At 36.6% G+C, this 26,950-nt stretch overlaps 1 protein-coding gene and 1 long non-coding RNA gene across 2 annotated transcripts in view; both read left to right on the top strand.

Annotated features, from left to right (window-relative positions):
- The window catches only part of LOC122226198, a 30,046-nt gene extending 20,152 nt beyond the window's left edge, over window positions 1-9,894 (top strand). Inside the window, exon 3 of the long non-coding RNA XR_006205517.1 lies at window positions 9,837-9,894. This is a non-coding gene — a long non-coding RNA (uncharacterized LOC122226198). The remainder of the gene's footprint in view (window positions 1-9,836) is intronic.
- A 2,687-nt stretch (window positions 9,895-12,581) lies between these two features.
- The window catches only part of SCN7A (sodium voltage-gated channel alpha subunit 7), a 77,793-nt gene continuing 63,424 nt past the window's right edge, over window positions 12,582-26,950 (top strand). Inside the window, exon 1 of the mRNA XM_042949023.1 lies at window positions 12,582-13,057. Coding sequence (XP_042804957.1) covers window positions 13,048-13,057 — 10 coding nt within the window. The 5' untranslated portion in view covers window positions 12,582-13,047. The remainder of the gene's footprint in view (window positions 13,058-26,950) is intronic.

Here is a 26,950-nt window from a genome sequence, read left to right as displayed (position 1 = left end):
TCAGTATTTAAACTGTTTCAAGGCATATCAAGGAAAATCTTTGGGATTTATATTTTTAGGAAATCTTTCTTTTTTTTTTTTTTTTAAGTAGGCTTCATGCCCAGTGTAGAGCCCATCGTTTGAATTCATGACCTTGAGATCAAGACCTTAGCTGAGATCAAGAGTCAGCAGCTTAACTGACTGAGCCACCCAGGCCCCCACGGAAATCATTTTTTATGTTAAAAAAAATCAAAATTTTTGAGCTAGAAGTGGAAAGAATCACTAAAGCCAACCGTTCTGACCCCTTTAGTTTTGCAAATGAAGAAACTGAGAAAAAAAAAAATCTTCTCCAAGATCACTGTTTTCTAGCACTACACTATCCACCATGGTAGCCACTAGACACATGTCACTATTTGAATTTAAATCAATTACAATAAAATACAATTTTACAATGAGGTTTCTCAATTTCACTGGCTATATTCAAATACTCAGTAGCTGCATATGGCCATTGGCAACTCTTATTAGGCAGGAAGATATAAAACACTTTTATCACTGCAGAAAATTTCTTTTGGATAACACGGCCTACAGAAAGAGCTGGAATAAAAACAGATCTCTCGACATGGTGTGCCAGAGAAATTGAATTAGAGAAGTGTGGAGTCATCAAGCACAAAGAAAATGATAGTTTCAAGAAGGAAATAATAATACAATAGAGGTGTTAGCCAAATAGAAACTGAAAAGGGTCCACTGATTCTGGCATTTAACAATTTTTTAAAAAATAATTTTATACAATGCTTTCCCACTTCCAGTATCCTAATATAATACCATGATTTTCCAGAGAAGAAAAAAATTGTAACAAAATGAAATTACTGAATTATAAGACATGGTAATACACAATGTCAGTTAATCAGCATCAAAACACGTCCAATTTTTAATTTTTGTAGTGTAAACTCTGAAAAATGCTTGTAAAAATATAAATTGAGGGAAATATAAACTAATATGGTAACTTATGGAGACACCAACCACTACCTGTGTGTCTTCAGCAAGGTATTTTATTCATATAAGATGCTTTTGTTGGTGACCATAACAAGAACAAGTGGGAAAGAGCCTAAAGCCAAATTCCAAAACAGAATCTAAGAATGAGTGTAAAGGAAGCAAAACTATCAAGTATAAGCTGTTCCTTTAAGAAGGTGGCAAATAGAAGAAAGAGAGGATAGGCTCCTACAGATGACCAAGAGTTTGTTTTACTGCGCTACCTACTTTAAGATTAATGAATGAGCTTCAGACTGGTTCACAAATCTTATGACGCTAAGTACAAAACATTTTTTTTAAGTGTGTTTGTTTAAGTAATCTCTACATCCAACGTGGGGCTTGAACTCATGACCCTGAGATCAAGAGCCAAATGCTCTATTGACTGAGCCAGCCAGATGACCCTAAGTGCAAAACTTTTTAGGTTTGTGCATTTGTATCTTTTTCTGTAGATGGGGTTTATAACATATCTACAGGCTAGTCTAATGGCAGAATTTGAAGTTGGAGAAAAAGGTGAAAAGTGATTGATCAAGGTCCCAGAGGAAGCAGGTAAGAAAAAGAATCAGGAAGAGAGGAGAAAAATAAATCTTAGGAAGGAGTAAAGATTTCAATTTTGGTCATTTTAGAGCAGAAAGCCTAAATAGGGAGAGAGAGATAGTCTTAAATAACCACATTAAGAAGTCCTGCAAAACTACTTCAAATTTTGTCTTGGTTTTACCCCAGCTTTCTCAAATTTTTTTTCTAAATATAACTTCTATGTAGAAAAATGTTTCTGTTAAACAATATATTACATTTTGTAAGAACACTGATTATAAACTGATTTATCAACAGGTACTAATTAAGCAGTTAATATAAGCTAATTATGCTCAGTACTATGTTTTAATATTCTTACACATATTTACTTGAACCAAGACCAGAACTATGCAAAGAAAGACCTAACTTTATAGGTCTAAGTTTAATAGGTATAACTTTAATAATTTTAGAAGAGGAGCCCAATTACTAATGTGCAGATACCAAAGTAAGGAATCAAGAATCATGGAAAATCAGGTAAATATGACACCACCAAACTAATAAGGCTGCTATAACCAACCCTAACGAAATGGAGATCCATGAATTGTCAGACAAAAAATCAGACTAATCCTCTTAAGGAAATTTAGTAAACTATAATAAACCGCAGACAGACAACTAAATGAAATGAGGAAAACAATGCATGAGCAAAATGAGAAGTTTGATAAGGAAATAGCAACCATAAAAAGAAAAGAAAAGAAAAGAAAAGAAAAGAAAAGAAAAGAAAAGAAAAGAAAAGAAATCCTAAGGCTGAAAAGTATAATAACTAAATTGAAGAATTCAAAAAGAGTTTCAAAAGTAGAGTTGACCACACAAAATAATCAGTTACCTATAATATAGGACATTGGAACTTATCCAACCAAAGAAACAAAAAGAGAAAAGAATAAGAGTGAAGAAAGCCTATAGGAATTATGGGATATAATGAAAAGAAACAATATTCACATTTTAGGAATTCCAGAATGAGAATAGAAAGAGAGGGCAGAAAGCATATTTAAAGCAACAATGGATAAGTACTTCCTGAAGCTGGGGAGAGAAATGGAGAGCCAGATCCATTAGGCCCAAAAGACTCCAAATAGGTTGAACCCAAATAGGGCTACACCAAAACATATTCTGATTAAATTTTCAAAAGTCAAGATAAAGAATTTTAAGAACAGCAAGAGAAAAGAGAGAAGGTACATACAAGGGACCCCTATAAGCCTACTTGTAGATTTTTCAACAGAAACTTTTTAGGCCAGAAGAGAATAGGATGACGTATTCAAAATTTTGAAAGAAAGACTTCAATAGCCATCAAAGCTGTCCTTCAGAAACAAGGGTGGGATAAAGATTTTTTTCCAAAGAAAAGCTGAGTTCATTACCCCAGACCCGTTCTACAAAAAAATGCTAAAGGGAGTTCTTTCAGGGGAAGTAAAGGAATGCTAATTAATATGAAAACATGAAAAGATAGTATAAATCTTATTGGTAATGGTAAATAATTTTAACATATTTAGTACATTTGGGAATCTTTTCTTTCATACCCATCATGAATGATTTATTTTCTGCCTAACATGTCCAAGTCCTCATTGCGCTTTACATTAAGTAGTCACAATTACTAAGAAGGCTGTCTGTTTTGCAATGTTACACTATTCCCTTTAACCTGTCTATATTTATTTTATTCTAAAGTAGATGTCTGGAAATGGCATTGTTGTTCTGCTATTGTTCTAATTATTCCTTAATAACCTGTAATTCAAAGTTAATAACAAGAGAATATAACATTTATTAAGCAATTACTATGTTAAGAGCCTTATATTCATTGCATTGTTTGATCATCCCAATGACCTTAAACATAGGTATATTATGATCTTGTTTTAATGATAACACATGGAGACCCATGGGTGGCTCAGTCGGTTAAGCATCCAACTCTTGGTTTCAGCTCAAGTCCTGATCTCAAGGTTCGTGAGCTCGAGCCTCAAATCCCGGTCTGTGTTGACAGTGCAGAAACTGCTTGGGATTCTCTCACTCTACCTCTCTCTCTGTCCCTCTCCAGCTCGCGCTGTCTCTGTCTCTCTCAAAATAAATAAATAAACTTTAAAAAAATAAAGATAACACATGCAACAATTCTGGAATCTCCAAAGTCATGCTGAGCCATAGTGGTAAGCACAATATGTTCTCTGAATCCTTGGGTGTTATATTCTGAGCATGTGAATACATACATGTAGATACATCTGGGAAGAAGATACAAATTAAACAAATAGTGACACAACTAATAACCTAATTACAAAAATTAATATGAAAGCCCATAGCTGGGGTAGCTATCTTTATCTGGTAGGTGACAACAAAGAGTTCCTTAAGGATTTTAAAAATGAAGGATAAATAGTTGAAGGGAAAATAAAACAAGAGACAAAATGGTTTGAGATACTGTTGGAGCAGAAGCTCAGAATGAAATGATAGTTAATTCTTTCTGTTTTGAATACATGCTAAAGGGGGAAAAGCTGGTTTCTTCACCATTTATAAACATTTTGGAATGCTGGAATCAGATGATTCGCTATTTACCTTAGCTGATGTTTATTGTAAAAATTGAGATAGTGTTGGCAGGATATGAATCCTCCTAAAATTTTTCCATTCCAAGTTGACTCTTGGTTCATTCAAGATTTGTTCTATCCATCAGCTGTGATGGGGGTGTGGGGTGGCGGAGGCAGAGGTCGTGAGAGAGTCACATTCTGTTTCTTCAAGGGATGGAATTACTTCTGGAAAAGGGAACATAAAATCTTCAGAAAGGCTTCACTGAAAGTGGGCGTGGAATTTGGAAAAGATACATAGGTGAATTTCTCAGGATATGGTTATAAATGCAATATTCACTTAATGAGAGAAGAACCGATTTAAAATTTGGTGGGTTTCTGAAAGTTCCTCCCATTTTCCCAGTTGAGAAGATAGAGATGCCATCTCTTTGGAGAGTCATCTCAAGAACAGTTATTTTGTGAAATCTCTCACTTCAAGTCTGTTTTTACTTCAGATAGGATAAAGAGATGAAACAGCAGTTGGGGGAGAGAAAAGACGTTGTTTATATCTTCTTGTTAGTGTGATAACTTCCTAGGAAATTCTGTGTCAATTCTATTTTCAATCAATTTTAAGTTTTATTAAGATAAAACATAAGCATAGTTTAAAAAGTTAAGCCGTCCTAAAAGGCTTATAGCAAAACCTTCTCATCTTCTTAACTTTTCTTCCCAGTAGGCAACCCTTTCAATCATTTTAGCTGATATTTTCATATACAATCTGTTACTGAATTTACACATACTGATGTGATTGATTCATCAATATTAAATATTACCTATCACATTTCTACTATGGAAAACTTACCATTTGCCCTCTCTTCCACCCCCTCTCCAAGCAAACATCCTGCCAATGTGGGTATATTGCACTGATAAACCCACATTGTTTGCTTTCATGATAAGATTCTGCTAAGTCCAGGGCAGTACTATAATTGTAGTCCTTACATATATGCATTTTTGTTTTTTGCAGAATTAATATTTGGATAACTTTTAAATTAAAAAAAATTTAACCATTGGCTAAGTATTTTCACACCCTTCAAAAACTCTGTAAAATGCCTCCATATACCTCAGTGTACCCCTAGCTCAAATCTGGACTGGCTGCTCCTGGGACCCATAGTTCATCTCTCATTTTGGCACATTCATTGTCATCATTAGGAAATGCCTCTTTGCATTTCTAATATTTTGAAACCCTGCTTATTGGATACCAGGAGCATTTTTGTATTGTTTCCTTCTTAGATCACATTGTCCAATAACTTCTTAAGTAGGAATGCATAGATGAAAAAGTATTATTTCCATTATAGATGGCAAATAAATTTTGCGAACTCCAATGTCTGAAAATCATTTACATTCTTCTCATATATTAACTGATGGTTAATATAGATTTGAGATAATTTTACTCTAGAAATTTGAATTTGCTACTTCTGGGTTTCAAAGCCTTCTGGATTCCAAAGCTGCTATTAATAAATCTTTTATTGTTTATAGCCCAATGCCTCATTGTTGTTGTTTTTAATCTATAGAATCTATTAGAACTTCACTAGTTTTCCCACCAATGTCATTTTCTTGCTTCAAGATCTAATCTAGAATTCCATATTATATCCACTTGTTGTGTCTCCTTAGTATCTGTAGTCTATGACAGTTCCTGGTTCTTTCTTTGACTTTAGTGACTTTGACATCTTTGAAGAGTACTGACCAGTTATTTTGTAGAATATCCCTCACTTTGGTTTTGTCCTATGTGTTCTCCTCATTAAAGTGAGTTTATGCATACTTGACAAAATACCACAGAAGTGGTATTGATGCCTTCTCAGTGCATTTTATCACCAAGAAAAAATTTTAAGATAATCTAGAGAGTTCCCATATGCCACTGCTCCAATTCTCCACACACAGTTTCCCCTATTATTTGCATCTTAAACTAGTATGCTATATTTGTTATAATTAATGAACCAATATTGGTGCATAATTATCAAGTGAAGTACATAATTAATTCAAATATCATTTGTTTTTAACATAATGTAATTTTTCTATTTCAGAATCTCATCCAGCTCACCATATTTACATTTAGCTGTCATATCCTTAAGCTTCTTTTGGATGTAATAGTTTCTGAGACTTCCTTCTTTTGTTTTTCTTAACAGTTTTAAGTATATTGTAGATTGTTCCTCTATTGGAATTTACCTAAATTTTTTTCTTAGTCTGGGGACATGCATTTTGGGAAGAAGATGACAGATGTGAAATGCCATTTTCACCAAGTCGTACCAAGAGTTCATACTATCAACGTGATTTGTGACTGTTGATGTTGACCTTGATCACCTAGCTGAAATAATGTTTCTCAGTTTTCTATACTTCAAAGCTACTCTTTTTCTGCATTTTCATACTTTACGCTTTGGAAGGAAGTTGCTATGCCCAGCCCACATTTAAGGGGTAAAGAGTTACTCTCCCTCTCCTTTAATGTGGTATATCCACATAAATTATTTAGAATTCTTCTGCATGGGATATTTGTTTCTCCTCCCACATTTATTAATTTATTCAATCATTTATTTATATCGGTATGGACTCATGGATATTTTATACTTTGAATTACAATCCAACACTACTTTATTTTGTTGCTCAAATTGTTCCAGCTTTGATCATTAGTAGTTCTTTCACTTGGCTTTCATGTCCCTTTGCTTTGACACACCCCCATTAATGTGAGGGCTGGTGTTTACTTCTTCTTCTTCTTTTTTTTAGCATTCCCTTATTTTCTGTCATTACAAGATGCTCCAGATTTACCCTGTATACTTCCAGGCCTGGTCCTAGAAACAGCCATTTCTCAAAAGAGTCCTGGTTAATTTTAATTGGAGAATGATATTGCACTCAAGATTTGGGCAATAGGTATACTAACCATCCCTTGCACTTTAACTCACTTTTTTTGTTCTATCTAGGTGTTTTTTTAAATATTTATCCAAAAATTATAATATTTCATGATGATTTTCTTTGGTTGAGGAACTATTTTCATTTAAACTGATTGATTTTCTGTGGGTCCATTCATTTGGAAGACACAGGCTCTTCAATTCTAAGAAATTATCGTGTTATTTATTTACCAATTGGCTCTCACTTGTTCTCTGTTCTCTCTTTCTCGAATTCCTGTCAGCTGAAGGTTGAAACTTTGGAATTTATTCTCAAATTTTATTTTTAATATCTTGCCATCCAACTCTTTGTACATGCTTGGTGGTTTCCACAATTTTATTATCCAAACTCTTTTTTCATTACCATCATCATCATTGTCATCATCTATCATAGATAAAGATTTCAAGAGATCTTTCATATACTGTTCCTTTAAAATAGGGCATCTTATTCTTGTTCAATGGATATATCACTCTTATTTATCATGTTAATTATATTGTCTTTGAATTTTCTTTTATGCTTTGCTCTGTCTCTAAGTCCACAGTTACTTCTTTTTATAGATTTGTTTCAGTTCCTCTCTGCCATGCTAAATACATTCCTCAAATGTTCAATGATTCTTGTTTAGTGATCACTAAACAATTGGATACTCCATACATTTATGCATGTGTTTGAAGTTTGAGGGAATAAACCCTGTAGAATAGAAGGCTTTATTCTAGGATAATCCAGTAATCAGTCAGCTTTTTTCTTGAAGACACCAAACTGCCAGAATCAATGGGCCTATCCTGTGGGATAGATCATGTTTTCTAGAGGAAGATGCTAGAATCTGTCTTCTGAAATATAAAATGTAACTATTAGAATTCTGGGCATTGTTGAAGGCAAAGAACCTGGGAAGAAGGGAGTCTCAACATTAAGAATACAAGTTTTTACTAATGTTCCTCTTTTCAGTCCAGCACCTTACTTCATTCTCCTTTGTGTTTAGTATTTCGGATTTCTAGCCTCTGCAATCCCAATTTTCTAGAGAACATATCTTTCACCAAGAGTTGAAGAAGAGAACAGTTAGCAGAATGGGCTAGAGTTGGGCCTCCTGTGGCCTAAAGATTTTCAAATAGCTTCCTTTTTATAGCACCCAACTTTGCCCAGTTGTTTGGTAACCAGGTGTCTTCAATACCTGAGATTTTCTAGCTGTCTGCAGAAAGGATTAGTTTCTCTCACCAGTATCACTCTCTATAGGCAATTAGGTTCAGACTTCTTTGTTTCACTTTCCTAAATCATTTATTTTAATGTTTTTCATCTACATTTCACTTCATGTAACATTTTGATGTTACAAATGTTACATAGGTTCTTAACAGAAGACCATGGGGGAGAGGAAGGAAAAAAAAAAAAGATGTTAGAGAGGGAGGGAGCCAAAAACATAAGAGACTCTTAAAAACTGAGAACAAACGGAGGGTTGATGGGGGGTGGGAGGGAGAGGAGGGTGGATGATGGGTATTGAGGAGAGCACCTGTTGGGATGAGCACCGGGTGTTGTATGGAAACCAATTTGACAATAAATTTCATATTAAAAAAAAACAAAACAAAACAAATGTTACATAGTTTCACTGACAATCCCATTAGCAATTTCTGGTTTCTGTACTCCTTGTCTTGAAAAATTTGGGAAAGCAAAAGATGTAATAAAAGTGTTTGAGCCAACATTTTGTCAATGTTTATATATGTGTTTCTGTAAACACGGATTACAGTGCATTCCATTTTTCAATTTTATATCCAATAATCAAGTATCAAGTAGTTCCTAATGAAGCTTGGCAGAAGCCCAAAATATTTTCAAGTGAAAAAATAAAATACAAAACAAAGATAATTACAAATGTGCAATTTCTTGTCATTTGTCTATAAATCCCATTGTAATTTACATGCATATATGTGAAATATGCTTATATATGTTATTTCTATATGTTTTTATATATATATATATATATATATATATATATATACACACATATACATAAACATATGCATAAACATAATATAAATGCAATCCAGGTATGTATGTACATACATCCAAGGAGCTAAGAAATTTAAATCAGTTTAGAAATTTATCAACTGATAATTAATGCTCTAAAAGTGTTTTTGCCCACTCTTTTGTAGAGGAACCCAAAGAGCTTTAGCCATCTATGGTCTATTATTTCATTTCTAAGAATTGCTAATAAGCAAGCCGTTTGTTGTGTTCCTCTGACACTGTTAAACAACTCTTTACAGTTTTATTCACTGTCCAGATTCTTATAGTTCTGGAACCTGGGATAGAGTGGAAGACTGTGGCAAGATTTTCTTAGAATAGATCTAAGGAACTCGAGCATATAAATGGAATCATAAGTAGAATGCTATACACATAAAAATAGTAATAAGGAACTGATGCTGGCTTTGTAGCACTGTCTTTATGTAGGTATATGAGGATAACAAAAAGAGAAAGGATGGGGTCACCTGGCTAACTCAGTCGGCAGAGCATGTGACTCTTGATCTTGGGGTTGTAAGTTTGAATGCCATGATGGATGTTATAGCGCCCCTAATTGACTAAACAAAAAGGATTCTAGGTATTTGCCTATGATATTGCACATGACACGTAGAAAGCTAACTAGTATTTGCTAAAAAAAAAAAATCTTAAGATCTTTAAAATTCAAATGATTCAGGAAGACATTTTCTACAATATGATTTACATTATATTCATCCTGAAAGATCTCTAAACCTGGATTTTGACAACAATCCCAAACCAATGTCTAGTACCTCTTTGATGCTGAGTGTTTTATTTCTTTGAGTGCCCTGGTATTCCCCATAGATATAATTGGACTTTCTTGTTTTTACTATTTCCTTTCAGGGAGGCCTGTGATTTACATCAAGATTCTACAGCCAGGGGAAATTTTCATACCTATAGATGACAAAAGCATTAAAGAATATAAGTACCAGAGTTTAGGCAAAATGAAAGCAGATCAATAAACAATTGTCATATTCATATTATGTGTGCTCTATGATCTATTTCTATGATGAATCACTACATTGTTTTGAGAAGCACATAGTGAATTAGAGGCATGCTTGCTGCTCATTCCTTTAGCAAATTTACTGGCTACATACTATATTACAGCGTGTGTTCTAAGTGCTACCTCATAGCAGGGGACAAGCAAGAATTGACATGCAGCATTCATTCTGATAGAATAAAACAAAATAAACAAATAAGCAATTGATATTTAGCATGCTAGATAAGTGTTATGGAGAAAAACAAACCAGTTGCTAGCTATGAGAAGATTCAAAATGTGGAAATTATGGTTGAGATGGAATAGAGAAAAAGATCATCTGTTAGGGAGGAAATCAGAAGCTAGACTATTAGATGTTTCATCCAAATGTTGTTGGCATCCAAATGGATGGGAAAGTTATTAACAATACTAAGAGTCTGGATAAAAGAGAAGACTGTCAACCAGAAAGTAAATCCGTAATAAATAAGAATTCCCATAAAGTTAAAAGATGAATGCTAGACGAGAAGAAGAAAAAGATGGCACACGTAGAGAACATATGTTCAAGAAAGGAATTTTGATTTGTTTGCATTTTGGAAGAATTGCTTAAGGTTTTACCAACCCTGGATGTGGTGATGTGGAATCAGAATAAAAATAAGAGTCGCATCCACACTCCTGACACTGACGTCTTTGAGGTTAGAAAAAACAGCCCCCACTTAAGTAGCTCCAAGGAAAATAATTCCCCTAGGGGCCGATCAGGTTCAAGTGTAGTGTGATAAAGCAGGTTTTTCTTGATAAGGCAGGATATGCAGGTCTGGAGCTTCCACCTTCTAAATACATACTTAGGAAACACAGCTTAGAAAACATGATTATAAGGTTCTTAAGGAAGAAGTGTGGAAAACAAACAGCTTCCCCTTGCTAAACAATTCAAAAGAATCTCATCAACTCATTATTAGGAGCATAATAATTGCCAAAATATGTCAACTCAACTTAGCAATATTATCTAACAATGGTGGCAACAGATTTGCTCCAGTACAACAACAAAAAATGATTGCCCAACTCAGAAGATAAATCCAACATCGTTAGTTTCCCTTCTATTTGTCTCTTGTTTCTCTTACTGGTTTGTACAACATCATGAGATTAGTTGCCTGTTCACTATGCATTATACAAAGCAGTTTATGTCAATTATCTTATTTAAGCTTTAAAATATTTAATATTAAATTTGTTAAATGTTTCTTATGTTTGAATGTACTGAAATATGCATAGGTTTTCCTGGGTGAAAGGAATACATAAGTTGGGTTACCCCAAAGGAAACTTCTATGCATTAGAAAATTCACTTGTACTGTCATCACAAAGTGTGGGAAAGAGAAGATGGTAATCTGTACATTGTCTACTAAAAAGAAATCAAGTGGATGTTTGACACTATGAAGTAATTGTTAATTTTTAGGTATGATAATAGTATCGGATTGTATTTGAGGGTGGGTTATATTTTAAAAGTTTTTATTCAGAAGCTTATGTTGATATAATTTTGGACAAAATGATACGATGTCTGGACTACTTTGAAGCTAAACCAAGGTTGGAGGGCAAGTATAGATAAAACAAGATTGGCTACATGTTGACAATAGTTGAGGCAGAGTGATTGAGGCAGAGTGATGAGTACATAGAAGTTTATTATATATTCCTTGTATTTTTGTTTATGTTTGAAATTTTTTATAACGTGTAGAATTTAAACCAGGAAAGTACATGTCACAAGGCCTCTTCTGTGAATCATGGATGAAACATGCAGTCTCTGACATGATTTGCACAGAACCAATGTTAGTTTAGTTCCACTTTGCCCCTCTGTCCCACACGTTGGAATATAAACTTGGAGCCTCTTAGAAACATACATGATTTCTTTTCCCTGTTCCTCATTTTTGTAATCTTTTCTTGGTGTGTTGTAGAAATCTTTCTTTCTTTCTTTCTGTCTTTCTTTCTTTCTTTCTTTCTGTCTTTTTCTTTCTTTCTTTCTTTCTTTCTTTCTTTCTTTCTTTCAAGGAAACTTCATTTTCAAACAAGACAGGGTTATAAAATGAACGTTCTATGGCATAGCAAAGTTTCCAAAGTCCACTTGGGAAAGAAGGTCCAACACCTTTTCCCTTCACCCCCAGACTTCACTGTTGCACACCAGTTTTTCCAGGTATGATAATGTTTTCCTCTGCCCTTCCTATCTCAGATCACCAGAGTGGGAAAGAAATCTAGAGTGAGGTTGTGGTTAGCTCCAAGCCACGCTTTCCTAAACAGCTACCCCCCGCCCCCACCCACGTCCACCCCCACGCCTAAGCAAAGTTCAGATTTGAATGCAGGCTGATAATTGACCCTGACAAGCTCTCCTGGGCAAGGCGAGAGAGAAAGCACCCAAAGGCTAAAACTTGAGTTGTTCCCCTTCCTCTCTTTCCCGGCCCTCTCCTCCCTCCTATTCCCACCGCTACACAGTCAAAGCTGCATCCCGCCCTGCCTCTTCTCTCCATCCTTCCTGCCCTCGCAGAACTCTCTCTCCTCCACCTCCTCAGCGATTCCCTCGTCTCGCCCCCTCCGTTCCCTGGCAGCTGCGGAGGAGATGTTCAGCAGCTGCCTGCGGTTCTGGCCTCAGCAGTGGCGGCTGCTGGTCTCTGTCTCCATCACCCCGCCCACGTCCGCTCCGGAGGAAGTCTAGCACCGGCCTGGGAATGAGGGCGGGGGAGAGGGTGGCTTGGCTCGGAGAGGGGAGGGAGGAGTGGGAAGGACACAAAAACAGCTTCAAGGCGGCAGGCGCTGCTCCACTGCGCATCTGGCCAGGAGGGGTCTCTGGATCTGTGGCTGAGCAGCCGCCCCAGAGACGCAGTTTCTAGCTGGCAAGTCAGTGGGGCCCATTTACCAAGGAGCCGTCGTGGCTTGAGTAGCATCAGCCGGTGAGGGCAAACGTCAGCTTAGCAGCACCTCCTGAGCAACCAGAACTCAGGAAGCCAGAGTGATCCTGGATGAAAAAGAAGCCCAGAAGGAGAAAAGAGATCCAGCCAGTTCTGCTTCTCAGGGTTCCCTCAGGTGCTGTTGGAGACCAGACACATGGTAGCAAGTAAGTCCCTTTTCTTGCTCTGTGCCCAACCCCCGGGATGGTGACAGCGGCCATCTGCTGCCAGCCTTTACCACCCACCCCCAGCCCGCCCCCAGCCCGCCCCACCCCATACACACCCTTAGGGTCTTCAGCAGTAAATTTAGATTCTGGACCTGAATTAAGCAAGCTACTTCAAGAGCAGCAGTGGTCTGCGGATGTTTACTCTGCATTGTGTATGTGGTCAGTTTTTCTCATCCACCAGGTAAGCTTTGGAAGCCCAGATGCTCTGTTAGTGTAAAATTTTAGTCATAATGGCAATGACTTTTAGGTTCCATGACACAATGATGGAATGGAAGGAATAAAAGCTTACACAGGATGGAGTATACTTCGAAGGAATCTTGTCTCTTATTTTAAGTAACTTAGTGATTTTAAGATTGGTGCTTTTCACGTATGAATCAACAGTATAAAATTAGAGGCATAGATAAAAAAATTAAAAATAAAGAAAAATAGAAAATGGGAAATGGTGTGCTCAGTTTAAATGGCTTGACATTTTGGTATTGTTTGTATCAACAGGTTTGTTGTTGTCGTCATTGTTGTTGTTGCCTTGTTTAGATCTATAAAATACATACTTTCTAGAGGTTTTCTCCTAGAAGTGATGATGTATTCATTGTGACTCTGGTTGTATGTTGCCTCGAATACTTAGGATATTGGTGAAAGCAGGAAAAACAATAAAAACATGTGGATATGCTCCCTTTATTAATGGAAATGATGGAGTCAAATTTGGATATTGGTCAGAAAACTGTCTTGAAATGAAAAGGCTGGGTGGTACTTTTTGTGGATACTTTTCTTCCTGCCTCTTGTTCAGGAGAATAGCTTATGGCAGAAGGAAAAAAAAAAAAAAAAAGAAAGGAATCTGGGCCCTATAATAAATAGAGTCCTATGCACCTGCCATTTTCCAGCCCTAATTAAAGTTTCTACAGTCCAGCTGCTAGTTTTACAAATAAAGATAAGACCCATGGGTAATTTGTTGAGGTTACTTGGCTAATCAAAAATGAGCTAAAAGTCCAATGAAGAAGACTTTGAGATTTAGAATGATAAAGATGAATTTTCATTTTCAAAAATGAAAAGAGTTATTTAACTTTTGATTAAGCTTTATTCTTCTTATTTGTAAATGACACATCAAAAACTTGCATATCCTGTTAAGGACTAAATGACACAAATTACATTAAGGTTTTGTGACTATAATATCATGTGTAACTGTTGCTTGTATAAGGGATCATTTTTGTGTTTTTATCCACTTCACTATTCTAGCTCTCATTTTATGTCTAGTTCAATATAAACATAAAAGGATCTTTGACAGCCTCACTACAATGCACTAAAGGAAAAGAAATTCAAATCCAGATCTTGATCTCTCCAGGTCCTGATCTCTCACCTCTACAGTTTAAAGTATATTCTAAAACATGAGACTCTATCCTCAAAAAATTGTGTGCCATGGTTAACAATTCATATTTAAATACTTTCAAATATTCTCAAAATATGTGTTACCCTCCTCTTTTTAGTTTTAAATTTTATGTTAGGTATGTGGTCTTACTTCCTTGGGATGTAAGTATATTGGATATTGCTGAATTTATTTGGTCCAATAATTAATATAGGAGAAGTGAAAGTTTAGGTACAATATTCTATTCTTAACTGCTGGGGTTCATTATAATCCTGGACTCAGGTAAGAGGTACTGTGAGCCCCTTCTTTCCCATCGATGTGTTTGAAAATTATAAAACCTGAAATTGGGTATAGGCTCAGGAAAAGGGACCTATAGACCCCAGACAATATAGGCAGGCCCCAGAACCTGCTGTTGTCCATAAGTCTCCACTAGAGATCAGAAGGTAGAACCAAACAAGCACCTAAGAACTGGGCATTCTGTCTTACAACCTCCTGTGGGAAAGGGTCTGTAAGGTAGTTGATATACACTCCCACTAATTTTGCCCAGGTAGGATGAAGCACTCTGGAAATGAAAACAACCTTACTTAGGGAGGAAGTATCCTAATATGCCTCAGCCCTAGATCTCATTATGACAGGATCTACACCACAACCAGAATACTCAGAGACTGACTGACAACCCTATATCTACCAAGACTCTGTCTTGAAAGCTTATGGTGGAGGCATTAGTATAAAAAGGACGTTCTTGATTTCTGGGAGTCTGGTCCTACCGTTTTCAATAACCAACATCATTTGGTCAGTTGTGAGAGGACATCTGTAAGCTCCACCCATGCTGACTAACTATCAGCAATGCAGTCACCCACCATATGAACTTATACAGACAAATCTCATTTTTCCTGGAGTTGGTCCCTTTCTCTTCTATTAGTGTCGGCTAACCAAGGCCAGGCAAGTAAGCCCTCACCTCCACAATGCTGCAAGAGGAAACCTTTAAGGCTAAAGAGAACATTTTCATGTGAGGGCTTATAGGGATGTTTTTCATCTGGTCAGTATCTCTTGACCCAACTGGGATCATGATTTCCATGTTATTTGTCCATTCATTTCTATTTATAAATCAGGCTTATTCTAGTTGTACTCCATGATGATGGGAGATCTCTCCTCTGTCTGGCAAACAGTTATCTCTGTTGTATATGCAGTATTTCTGACTGAATTGACTCAACTTATTGCTAGCTGAGGATAACCACTCTGTGGACAGCTTTGATTGTATGCCAGCTAGGTGCCAGACTGACTATCAGCACTAAACAAAATCTCCGCCTCACCCCCTAACTGCTCCCCACTGCCCAGGCCAGAGAAATTATGACTTTTAAAAGTCTGAGATTAAGACAGAGCATTTGGTTTTAAACTAGAACCAGAAGATGCTGATTTGGGGGCCATAGTTCCTGATTGAATATATAGTACTGAGTAGAATATTTCTTCCCTTCTACTTCAAATGCCAGAGTGAGGCTCCTGATCCACCAGTCTCTGATTCTGGGTTGCAGGGTCCAAGCACCTGATTACAGGCTAGAACTTTGGTTCTGGTCCATATTAGTCTCACCCTAACATGTTTCAAAGTTGCTGTCCAATTTGAAAAGGGATTGGGTATCTTTGTGCTAGATTCTACATTTCAAAAGCTGGAATAGTTTTGGGGTGGGAGTAGATCCTGGAAATGCAGACCAACTCTTGCAGAGTGATCAGGGGCAGAGGCAAGTAGCCAATTCTAAGAGGCCTCCAGCATTCCAGTGAATGTACCAGTTGGGGAATTTTTTTTTTTTTTTAATTTTGCATTTCACAGATCTGGTCACATCTAAAACCATAGCCCAAAAGTTCTCAGGATTGCTGATGGCTATAGAAGTTACATGCATAACAATCTCTCCTTTGTATTACTCTAGCAAGGGCAAGAATTCATTCTTCCTTCCTGAGCTCTTAAATGGCCTCTGGCCAGTTTCTTCTGGTCAAGGGTCTGACTGACGAGGGTCACAAGAACAATTAGTTTTGTAAAGATTCTGGCCTTTCCCCAACATGCTTGTTTTGGTGGGCTGGACAGGCACAGCTTGGAAGTTATTGTTGTATCCATAGAAATAAGTGAACCATGCTTGTGAACCATGAGGTTGCCATAGAGAAGCTCAAGTGAGCATACTTAAAACCAGGGCAGCTTTCCTTCATGTTCCTGGAAGCCTTCCCCCTCTCCATTGCTAGTCATAATGGCTCAGCCTGGTGAAACTCCATCTTACACAGTGACTTACTGTCCTGCATCTCCTCAGGGCTTTCAAATGTCCACTGAGCTTACTTTGGGCTGATTCAGGTAAGTGAATTTGAGACCAGATGCTCAGATTTTGTCATGACATTTTTTTTCCAGATTTCTTCTCTTCAGTTTAAGTAGTACCACCCTGCACTCCTCCTGTCTGGAAGAAAGACACTTACAAGGACCCCAGCTCCTGGTTATTTTAATGAACCATTACTAGAATCCAAGTTTACTAGATCTGGGGGGAATTCAGTTCTCAAAAGAGAAATTTTTATTTAAGGAGAGATGGGACCTGTCTGCTGGGATTTTTGGTGGTGCTCATTTATTTACAAAGCTGTTTTCCTAGCTTTTGAATCCAGAAGAATGCCTGGAATAAAATTCTTAAGGAATATTACCAAAACAAAATGGCAATACTTATGTTTTTGAGAAAGTTACTTATTTACAATTTTTCTCTGCAAGATGATATGTTCTAGGAATACTTGGCTGAATTTGTCAGAAGGAGTGGAGTCCAGAATTAAGTGGATATATTGAAGCCAAAATAGGCTGACCTGGGAGCAAAGCAGAGCTACAGGAAGATTTCAGGTCCAAGGACAAAGGAGAAAAAGTCAATTAAGTCTGGCAAGATAAACTGTATGCTAGGGAGAGGTAAAAGAGTAGGAGTTAGGTAATCACAACTAAGGAAGTAAGAAGCTCAAGTGGACAAACGATCGCAAAGCAGAAAACCAAGTAAGCTTAAGTCAAGATGAAGAGACAGCTACAAAATTCCAGGTGGTTTGGTGCCACTCTGATCAATCTGTCCTTTATTCCTGAGCCTTCGGTGTGTAAAGTCTCCATTTCTGGATTTTGGTAATACATATACGTGGTAAACTATGTTAAGGTAGGACAGAAATATGACAAAATCCCCTGAAATTTTTTCAACCCCTTTCCACAGATGTAACAGCTTACTTTCTCCAGAGGGGAAACATGCACGCACTAGCATATATAACAGTATGCATATAATTCTTATAAAATACTTTATTCAAAGGTGAACAGTGAAAGCCATTTTCAACATTAAGTTTTTTAGTAATCTATTTTGGAAATCTTTTCATATGAGCACAGACATATCTCATTCTTCATTATTACTAAATAGTGTTCTATATAGCAGCATACTGAAATTCATGGTTTTAGCTCCTTAGGGTGGACTATTTGATTGTTCACCCTAAGGTGTTGCGATTAACATCTTTGCAAATGTGACATCTCAAACTTCAACAAGAATATTCGTAAGACAACTTAATTGCTGGGCCAAAGAGCACATGCAACTTTATTTTAGAAACTATTGCTAAACAGAAAAAAAAATGCTTGTTTACACTCTCAGGTAAACTGTATGAGGGTATACATTGCTTCCATATCGAGGTTGCATCTGTTAAGAAGAGTCTCAGTGATGTCTTCTAGAGCTTTACTGTAAACATAATTGGTTCTTTTAATTTTTATCCATATATATCAGAATTTCATGAGCTTCAGTCATCTTTCCTCATAGCTTTCGGCTTCCTAAAAGACAATGATATTATTTTTGTATTCTCCATAAGAAAAAAAAAATCAATGCCTGTAATATCATTTGAGTTCTAAACTCTGGAGAAAAAAAAGGTCATAGAAAGCTCTAAGGGAAAAGGCTCGGCACCAGAGAATTTAGCTCTGAGTCATTATAGAATGTGGGAAGGATGAAGTATAAGCCATAATGTATATATGAAGTGAATTTAAGTGGTTTCAGTGAACAAAAATGTCAACCTAAATTGGTCATGTCACCAAAGCAGGTATGCTTCCTATGTTGTCAACAATATAGATTCTGTTTAATGATCACATCAACTCTGTCTCCTTCACTTATGCATGCAGTACCTTCCAGTCTCAAGTTAATTTGTTTATCAGTCTTGTCATTACTCTTGTTACTTTTTTTTTTAGAGCTATCTGAATGTCACTGGCACAATAGGCTCGATGCATTGTCTATGTCTGATTGAGAGCGTAATTGTTTGAAAATACTTTGGAAACTAAGCGAGAAGTCTTTTTACCCTTTACTTCCTATTTCATGTCAGAGTAAAATTGGCATTTGGGATATTATCCTTACTCTGTGGATCTACTGTCCTGTTTTTATTTTTGCCTCATTTTTCTTCATTTATATTATCTTGCTATATGGCCTACATTCTTGTAAGCTACTCTAAATCTTTTAGTAAATATATTAGGAGAGTAAATAAATATCTATCATCTAGTATAGAGTGGAACATTTCATAATTCTCTTTGGCAAAGCTAACCTAGCTCATCCCTAGGATCAGCTCCAGCTTCCCAGAAAGCATAGAGGTTGATTATTTAGATGCTGTGCTTTCCATTCCCTAAGGTAGGAAAAAGGTAAGAAAGCTGTGGCTGTCCTGGGAATTCCCCTCCTACATGTGCAGAATCTGTCTGGCCAGCCTGACCGCATGCCTGTCAGGCTCCACTCAGGGAATCAAACTAAGGGACGGGGAAGCAAAAGGGAATGAGATAAGGAGAGAGGAAAAACATCTGGCACCCCTTTCTTGGCTGTCCTTCATTGTCTCTGAGACGACACAGCTGCAGTTGCCGATATACAATATTCTCCATATAGCCTCTTCCCTAGGAACTCAGATAAAGAGGCTGAGCATTGGCTCACTTCTTGGATGGCTGTGTCATTCATCATGCAATTAAAGATGCTTTGGAAAAGGAAAGAGAGTGCTATTAATAATTAGCTCTCAACACTAAACATGAATCCAAACTGTCCCCCAAACTGTGACTTATGGCCATGCTACTTAAATATGAGATCAGATGTATTGCAAATTATCTTGGAAGGAACTGGAAGTAAGATAAGGTGGATGTCACAGCTGCATTTCTTTGATTTCAAACATCAGAGCTGTTTTACACCAGGACCTCTGTGACAAAATGACAACATCTGGTAAGATCATTACCAAATAGGCATCCAGAGAATGAGGACTATTTTAGAGATGAGGGGGGAAAAGGTGCCCAAAGAAGTGAAAAATATGTGGATCTTCTGGAGAAGTTATGTTCTAAAGCAGGTATTTGCCTCAGCAATTCTAGTATATTCTCCACCTCTCGTAGTTAGGAATTCAGACAAGAAAAAACAATCCCCCAAAATGTAATGTCTCTGCTTGCTTTATAAAGGTGGGTGGAAGAAGCTTGGGTATATGCCAAAAGAGAATCTTTTTGTCTAGCAAGCTGCATTAGATTCATCTCAAGAGGCCCACGCCCAAGGTATTCTGAAATTATCTGTTCGGGTTGGGTTGCTGCCTCCTAGATTTTCAATATTAGCACCAGGAGATTTCTAATATGCAGTGAAAGGCTGGTATAATTCAAATCAACTGCATTAAGAGGATTTTCTTTCCTTACAACTCTCAGTACCACCATCCTCTCACCGTCTCTGTCCTCTCAGAAGCCCCAGTATTTGTGAACTGCAGATTTGACTACCTTATCTAGTCAGCTGCCCGAGGTCTGGTACATTGTTGAAGGTCTTGTGCCTATCTCAAGCTAACCCAGAGCCAGACTATGGTGGGCCATACAAAACAACTGGTTTTGAACTCTTCTTCCATCTGGTCACAGATTTGGGGCATAGTTTGTGGATTTACGAGCTTAGTTCTACTGCTCAAAAAGTGGGCAACAGTGAAGGTTCATGGGGATGTAACAGTTTCATGCAGACTAAGAGGATATTCATGGAGGTCAGCTAGTTGTGAGTGTTCCCAAGAGCTCCAAGGAGAGTGCCAGTTTTGGATTTTTTTTAAACAGAAGGAAATCAGGTCTTGCATATTGGGGGAGCCAGATGCATCAAGGACTTCAGTATTAAAGGCAAGTTATAGAGTCTGGTTGCATAACAGAGCCCCTTTGCATTCCTCTGGGAAGGAACAAAGCATATTTTTCTCTCAATTGTTGAGCTGTAATGGGCTCTGGTCAGAAATTTTTGGTCAAGAATATGACAGATTGGGTTCACTATAAATACAATTCTAGGAAGATCCTGGCTCCTTTACAACTTTCTCATTTTGTTGGAGTAACAAGGGATAATTCAGAAAGTCTAGAAGCCAATTTCACAAAGCAGTAGAAGTTTTGAGAACATCTGGAGACATCTGGGACATAGAGTGGTTTAGAATGTTGGGTTAGACCCCTTTCCCAGACTCACTGGTAGGAAACCAAAATCTTTCTTGTCCTGCAAGACTCAGTTGGGAATATTTGAGGCAGAACCAACTTCATTTTTGTGTTCCTGGCAACCTCACTTTCTAATGACTTTATCACTGGCATAGTGGCATCCTATTCCTAGTCAACTGCATCCCTTCCTGGTATTTCAACTGTCGCTAAGTTTTCCTTCTGTTCATTGTTCTTCATAGCTCTGCAATCAGATGCAAATAGGGAAACTTTATTATCTGACACTGTTATGAACTTCTAATTCTATTGTGTATATTGATTGTATCATTCTGAAGCTTAATGTCCTAGATTTATCCTCCCTCAAGAAGAGAGACATTAATTGTTCTGAGATTATTGGAAACTTTGACATGTTGAAGATGATTTTTAGTCCTTGTTGCTCTTAAAGCTTAGTTTTCAGAAATGACCAAGATGACTTGCTTCTTATTTGTTTAAAAGTCTGTCTCTCATTGTCCTTAAATTCAGTGACTATATTTTATCAGTAGTTCTAGTGTTGACACTTAATAAGCATATGTTCCACAAATGATTGCTAAAAAATTATGTCAAAAAGAAACACCATTGTTAAATGTACTGCCCTATATGACATATAAAAATGAACAACCTTTTAAAAAAATTAAAGTTAATTTTTTCCAATATCTGAAATTAAAATATTAAAATGTAGAACTACAAATAAAAACAATAACATAGTTCTTTCTGCAAGAGAACATATTCCAATAATGTACTCCAGGGATCTGAGAGGGATGAGGGCAAGGGAACTAAGGAAGGATGGAGGTGAGCAATCAGGAAATCTGAAGCCACCAAAAGCCCAGAAGGGGGACCCAGAGTAGGTCAATCCTGGATCAGACACACATATTGAGGAGCCTTAGCCAAAACTGGCTGAACTCTGGGCAGAACCCAACCACAGGTAATAAAAAGATGAGAGCCATAAATCTGAAGTCATTTAAGTCAGGAAAGAGTAAAACAATAACAGGGCAAGAAAAATAGTTGGAATAAAGAAAGTGATCGTCACACTGGAGTAAAGACATATAAATACAAGAAGAATCCAGGAATATAAATTAGTTATGCAATAAATGGAGCGAAGCCTGAGCCAATTTTGGAGACTAGAGCTTGCATGCTTACAGGAGTAAATGGCTATTTTCCATCACATGGTAGGTCTGTCCAGCAAGCTGCCTTCCAATTAGTCCTCCCACATTGAAATAGTTATACCCTTGGGACATTAAGTCATTGGGTAACAATTGTGACATGTTTTAGATTATACTTATGGTAAAGAGAAATACCATCAGCTTCTTCTAAAGCTGCATGGAATCTGGGAATCTAAAAAGATGTGTGTTATGCCTTATTTATCCAGGAGTCAACCTTCATCAATTTCAACCCTTCCAGCTATATCTCTGGATAAGAAAACAATGACACTTAGGGATAGGGAGGAGGGAGAAGGTTTATGAAGTGCCAGAATATTTATTTTATTTTTTTTTTAATTTAATGTTTATTTACCTTTGAAGGAGAGAGAGACAGAGTGTGAGTGGGGGAGGGGCAGAGAGAGAGGGTGACACAGAATCTGAAGCAGGCTGCAGGCTCTGAGCCGCCAGCACAGAGCCTGACGTGGGGCTCGAACCCGCAAACCGCGAAATCATGACCTGAGCCAAAGTTGGACACTCAACCAACTGAGCCACCCAGGCGCCCCGTGAAGTGCCAGAACACTTAAAGTAAGGTTGATTTTCTTTCTCCATTGGAGATCTTGGGCTGCCACCCTACAGTCGATTAGTATGGTGTTTATACCTAACAAGCAGAGGCAATTGTTAGAAGAGAGAGCAGAGAGAAGCAAATAACTTGTAAGCAGCACGAATAAAATCTAGAAGTCTGATGATAAAGGAGATTAAATAAATAAAGCAAAAGAAAATGTAAAAAGTGGAACTCCTTATGTATGAAAAATTATTTAAGGATGACATAGTACTGCAATTATTATAATTGAATATTATCATCACTGATTTATCAGTAAGAAATTAGGTGACATTCTGCATATTCTTTTTATAAATTCCAGGAAATAGGGCCATAATTTCAATTAAAAAGATGGTTAAACATAGGGGCACCTGGGTGGCTCAGTCAGTTAAGTGTTCAACTTTGGCTCAAGTCATGATCTCACTGTCCTTGGGTTCGAGACCCGGGTCGGGCTCTGTGCTGACAACTCAGAAGCTGGAACCTGCTTCAGATTCTGTGTCACACTCTTCTCTCTACCCTTCCTCCATTTGTTCTCTGTCTCTGTTTCTCTCTTTCTCTCTCTCTCTCTCTCTCTAAATAAATAAATAAATAAATGTTAAAAAAAAAAAAGATGGTTAAACATAAAAATACCATGCTTTAAAGGACTGAAAATAGTAATACCTAGTATTTATTGTGTAGTACCTGGCAGGCACTGTTCTATGTACTTTATACTTATTAACTCTTTCAATGCTCACATTACCATATGAAGTAAGCACTTACTGTTTACATTTATGGTTGAAGAACTGAGGAATGGAGGGGTTAAGTACCTTGCTCAAGGTCGCAGAAAATGCTAAAGCCCAGGTTTGAATCCAGATAATCTAACCCCAAAACCAAACTTTTTCCCAAACTTTTATTATAAAATATTTCCAACATATAGGAAAATTGACAGAACTGTATAATGAACATTCACACACCTAGAACCTAGAGTCTTCAATTGCCATTTTATAATATTTAGTTTATCATTTATCTATTTATGCATTCCTCAAACTATCCATCAATTCTTCACATTTTCATATTGTCTTTCAAAATAAGTTGCAAATACCAGTAGGCCTCACGCATAAACACTTCATAATTCATATATTTAACTAGAACCCAGTATTTGTTTATGGGCTTTTTAAAGGTAAAACCAAGTAAAATGCACAAATTTCAAGGGTGTCATTTGATCAGTAGTCACAAATGTGTATGCCTGTGTGCTCTGAAGTCCTAATAGGCTGTTGAACATTACTATCACCCCAGAAAGTTCCATCATCCCTTTCAGTCAGTTCCTATTCCACACCTAGAGATTAGTTTTGTTTGTTCTGGCACTTCATATAAAGTGGATCATGTAGTTTGTAGTATTTTCTGACAGGCTTCTTTCACTCATCATAATATTTTTGGACTTAGTCCTCCTTATGCATACCAGTAGTTCATTTTTTTATTATTTATTGTTGGACTGTGTTCTATTATATGATATGCCAGTTTTTATTTTTCTGTCTATTCACTTCATGGACAATTGGGCTATTTCCTGGTTTTGGTAATTAGCTTTATATATTTTATATTTTCCCAAATATTTATCATTTTTCTTTCTCTTCATTTCTTCTTGAAGATCTAAATTTCCATCTGAAACATCTAAAAATATCTTTGGGGCACCGGGGTGGCTCAGTCAGTTAAGCATCCAACTCTGGACTTTGGCTCAGGTCATGATCTCACAGTTCATGAGATCCCACGGTTCTCATGGGTTCATGAGATCCCACGGTTCTCTTTAGGTTCTCAGTGGGGTGCTGCGCTGACAATGTGGAGCCTGCATAGGATCCTCTCTCCCCTTCTCTCACTCTCTGCCCCTCCCCAACTCTGTTCTCTCTGTCAAAATAATAAGTAAATTCTCTTTCTCTGTCTCTGTCTCTCTCAAAATAATAAGTAAATAAATAATTAAAAAATAAATAAAAATATCTTTGTCTTTATTCTTGAAAAATACTTTTGCTTTCTGTAGAATTCTAGCTTTACCTTTTTTTCTTTCCTTGCAACACTTTAAAGACATTGCTATACTCTTCTGGTTTCTGTGTTTTTATGATGAGAAGCCAGTAATCATCCTTATTATCGTTACCTAATATATAATATGTCACTTTTCTTTTAGTGTTTTCAATATTTTGACTATGATATCTCTTTTTAATATTTTACCCATGTGGCTTAAAACACTTATTAGTAATGATATGTCAAATAACTTTCTGAATTTTTTTAAATCTCAAATGTTAAATGATAGGTAGATGCTTTTCAATGAGCTGTCCTTAATATCATTCCATAAAGAATTTCACACATTTACAAGTACACATAATCTTTTGTGCTCTTTGGACCTCAACTATTTATATATCTATATAACTATATATCCATATTTGGTATATATGTGTGTGTGTGTGTATATATATATATATATATATATATACACATACATATATACACACATATGTATATATACATATACAGTTATATGTGTATATATGTACTAATATATACACATACATTTATGTATGTATACAAAACATATGCACAAACATATACAATCTAATTATCTTTATTAAGCCCCAGATTCAAGTTTCTAATTAATCTTTGAATTTTTCCTTTTAGGTATTTCAGATACGCATCAAACCCCAAAAATACAGAACATTACCTCTCCCATCCCTAATCTAAACTGGTACTTCTTCCATATTCCATATTCCATATTCTTTTTGTGGTATTGCAATCAGTCATATGATCCCGATATATATGTATGTATATATACATGTGTATATATGTATGTATGTGTTGTGTGCTTGCTTATTTATTTATTTATTTATTTATTTTAGCAGCTGCACCTGAAATACATGTTACCTGCTTTATTCTTACTATTAAAATAATGCTCAGAGCACCTTACCCTAGCAATCTGAGTAATTTAGATAACTACTACCAGACTTCCTTCTAGAAAAGTTGTACCATTAACACTACCAAAAAAAGTTAATTAGAATGCTTATTTCCTCAAATCCTAGCCAGCAGTTTGCATCATGAAATTAGGACTTCCATTTTAAATTAGTATGAATATGTTGACTTAAGTTTTTTCAAATAAGTTTCATTGTTTAGATTTTTTTAAATTTTATTTTGCATTTAAATTATTGAACCATCTCAATCTTATTTGACTGTAAGAAGTATATGGACAAGGATAATGGAAACTGCCCAATTCTGAACCTCAACATATATGCTCCACACAATACAGTACAAAATAAAAACAAATAGAACTATACAAACCCACACCATCAGCATAACTAGAAGGCAGAGAATGCCTGAACTTCAAAATGCCTGTAAAGGAAACCAAATTCATTTGCATGCTTTTTCATGCTCCAAAGGCCTTATGGAATATGGGTTCTAAATTTGATTTAAAATGACTAACAGAAAGAGAATATTCACCCTAATTGTGAAAATAATGGAGGTAAAAAGCATTTTCCGTGAACTTCCTTGTATCAGCTATGTAATAACCTCTATTTTCCCATTCTTATTTGAAACAAACTATTCAGTTTTTATGTAGATTCTAATTATACTAATGTTTCAAATTATGTTTAATGAGGGGCGCCTGGGTGGCGCTGCCGGTTAAGTGTCTGACCTTCGGCTCAGGTCATGATCTCATGGCTCACGGGTTTGAGCCCTGCATCAGGCTCTGTGCTGACAGCTCAGAGCCTGGAGCCTGCTTCAGATTCTGTGTCTCCCCCTCTTTCTGCCCCTCTCCTGCTCGTTCTCTCCCTCTCTCTCAAAAATAAATAAACATTAAAAAATTATGCTTAATGGTGATAACAAAATCACTCTGGGTAAAATAAAATTGTATGATAGATTAAAACTCAATTCTCAGTGATCCTAAATTTGGGTATCTACAGAAGAAAATACGGGAAGAAGTCATAGGCAGAGCACTGTTAAGTCATAGCCAAGACCACAGCCAAAATCATACGACAGAACCAGTACAGTGGGCATAATACCTCTGCTCAAACCACCAAAAATAAAGCACTGGTCACTGCCACTGGCTCCATTGCTACTGTTACTCCCAAAATTTATGGAAGTTCCTGATGAAGCTTCTGCCTCTATTGCAAAAGAAGGGATTCTCCACAGCATTTCTTATTTTGTGTCATTAAATCTAAATTAGAAATCTTGAGCTGATGCATTTGTTTTGTCTGGCAAGATCACATTGTCACTCCTTAGATCCATAAGACCCTGGAAAAGTCATTATCTACATTTTCTGGTCTTTTCCACTTCTGTTGCAGTA

The sequence above is a fragment of the Panthera leo genome, chromosome C1, assembly GCF_018350215.1.
Source record: "Panthera leo isolate Ple1 chromosome C1, P.leo_Ple1_pat1.1, whole genome shotgun sequence".
Classification (NCBI taxonomy): Eukaryota; Metazoa; Chordata; class Mammalia; order Carnivora; family Felidae; genus Panthera; species Panthera leo.
Note: the sequence above shows the minus strand (reverse complement) of the source record. Positions and strands in the feature narration are given on the sequence as shown.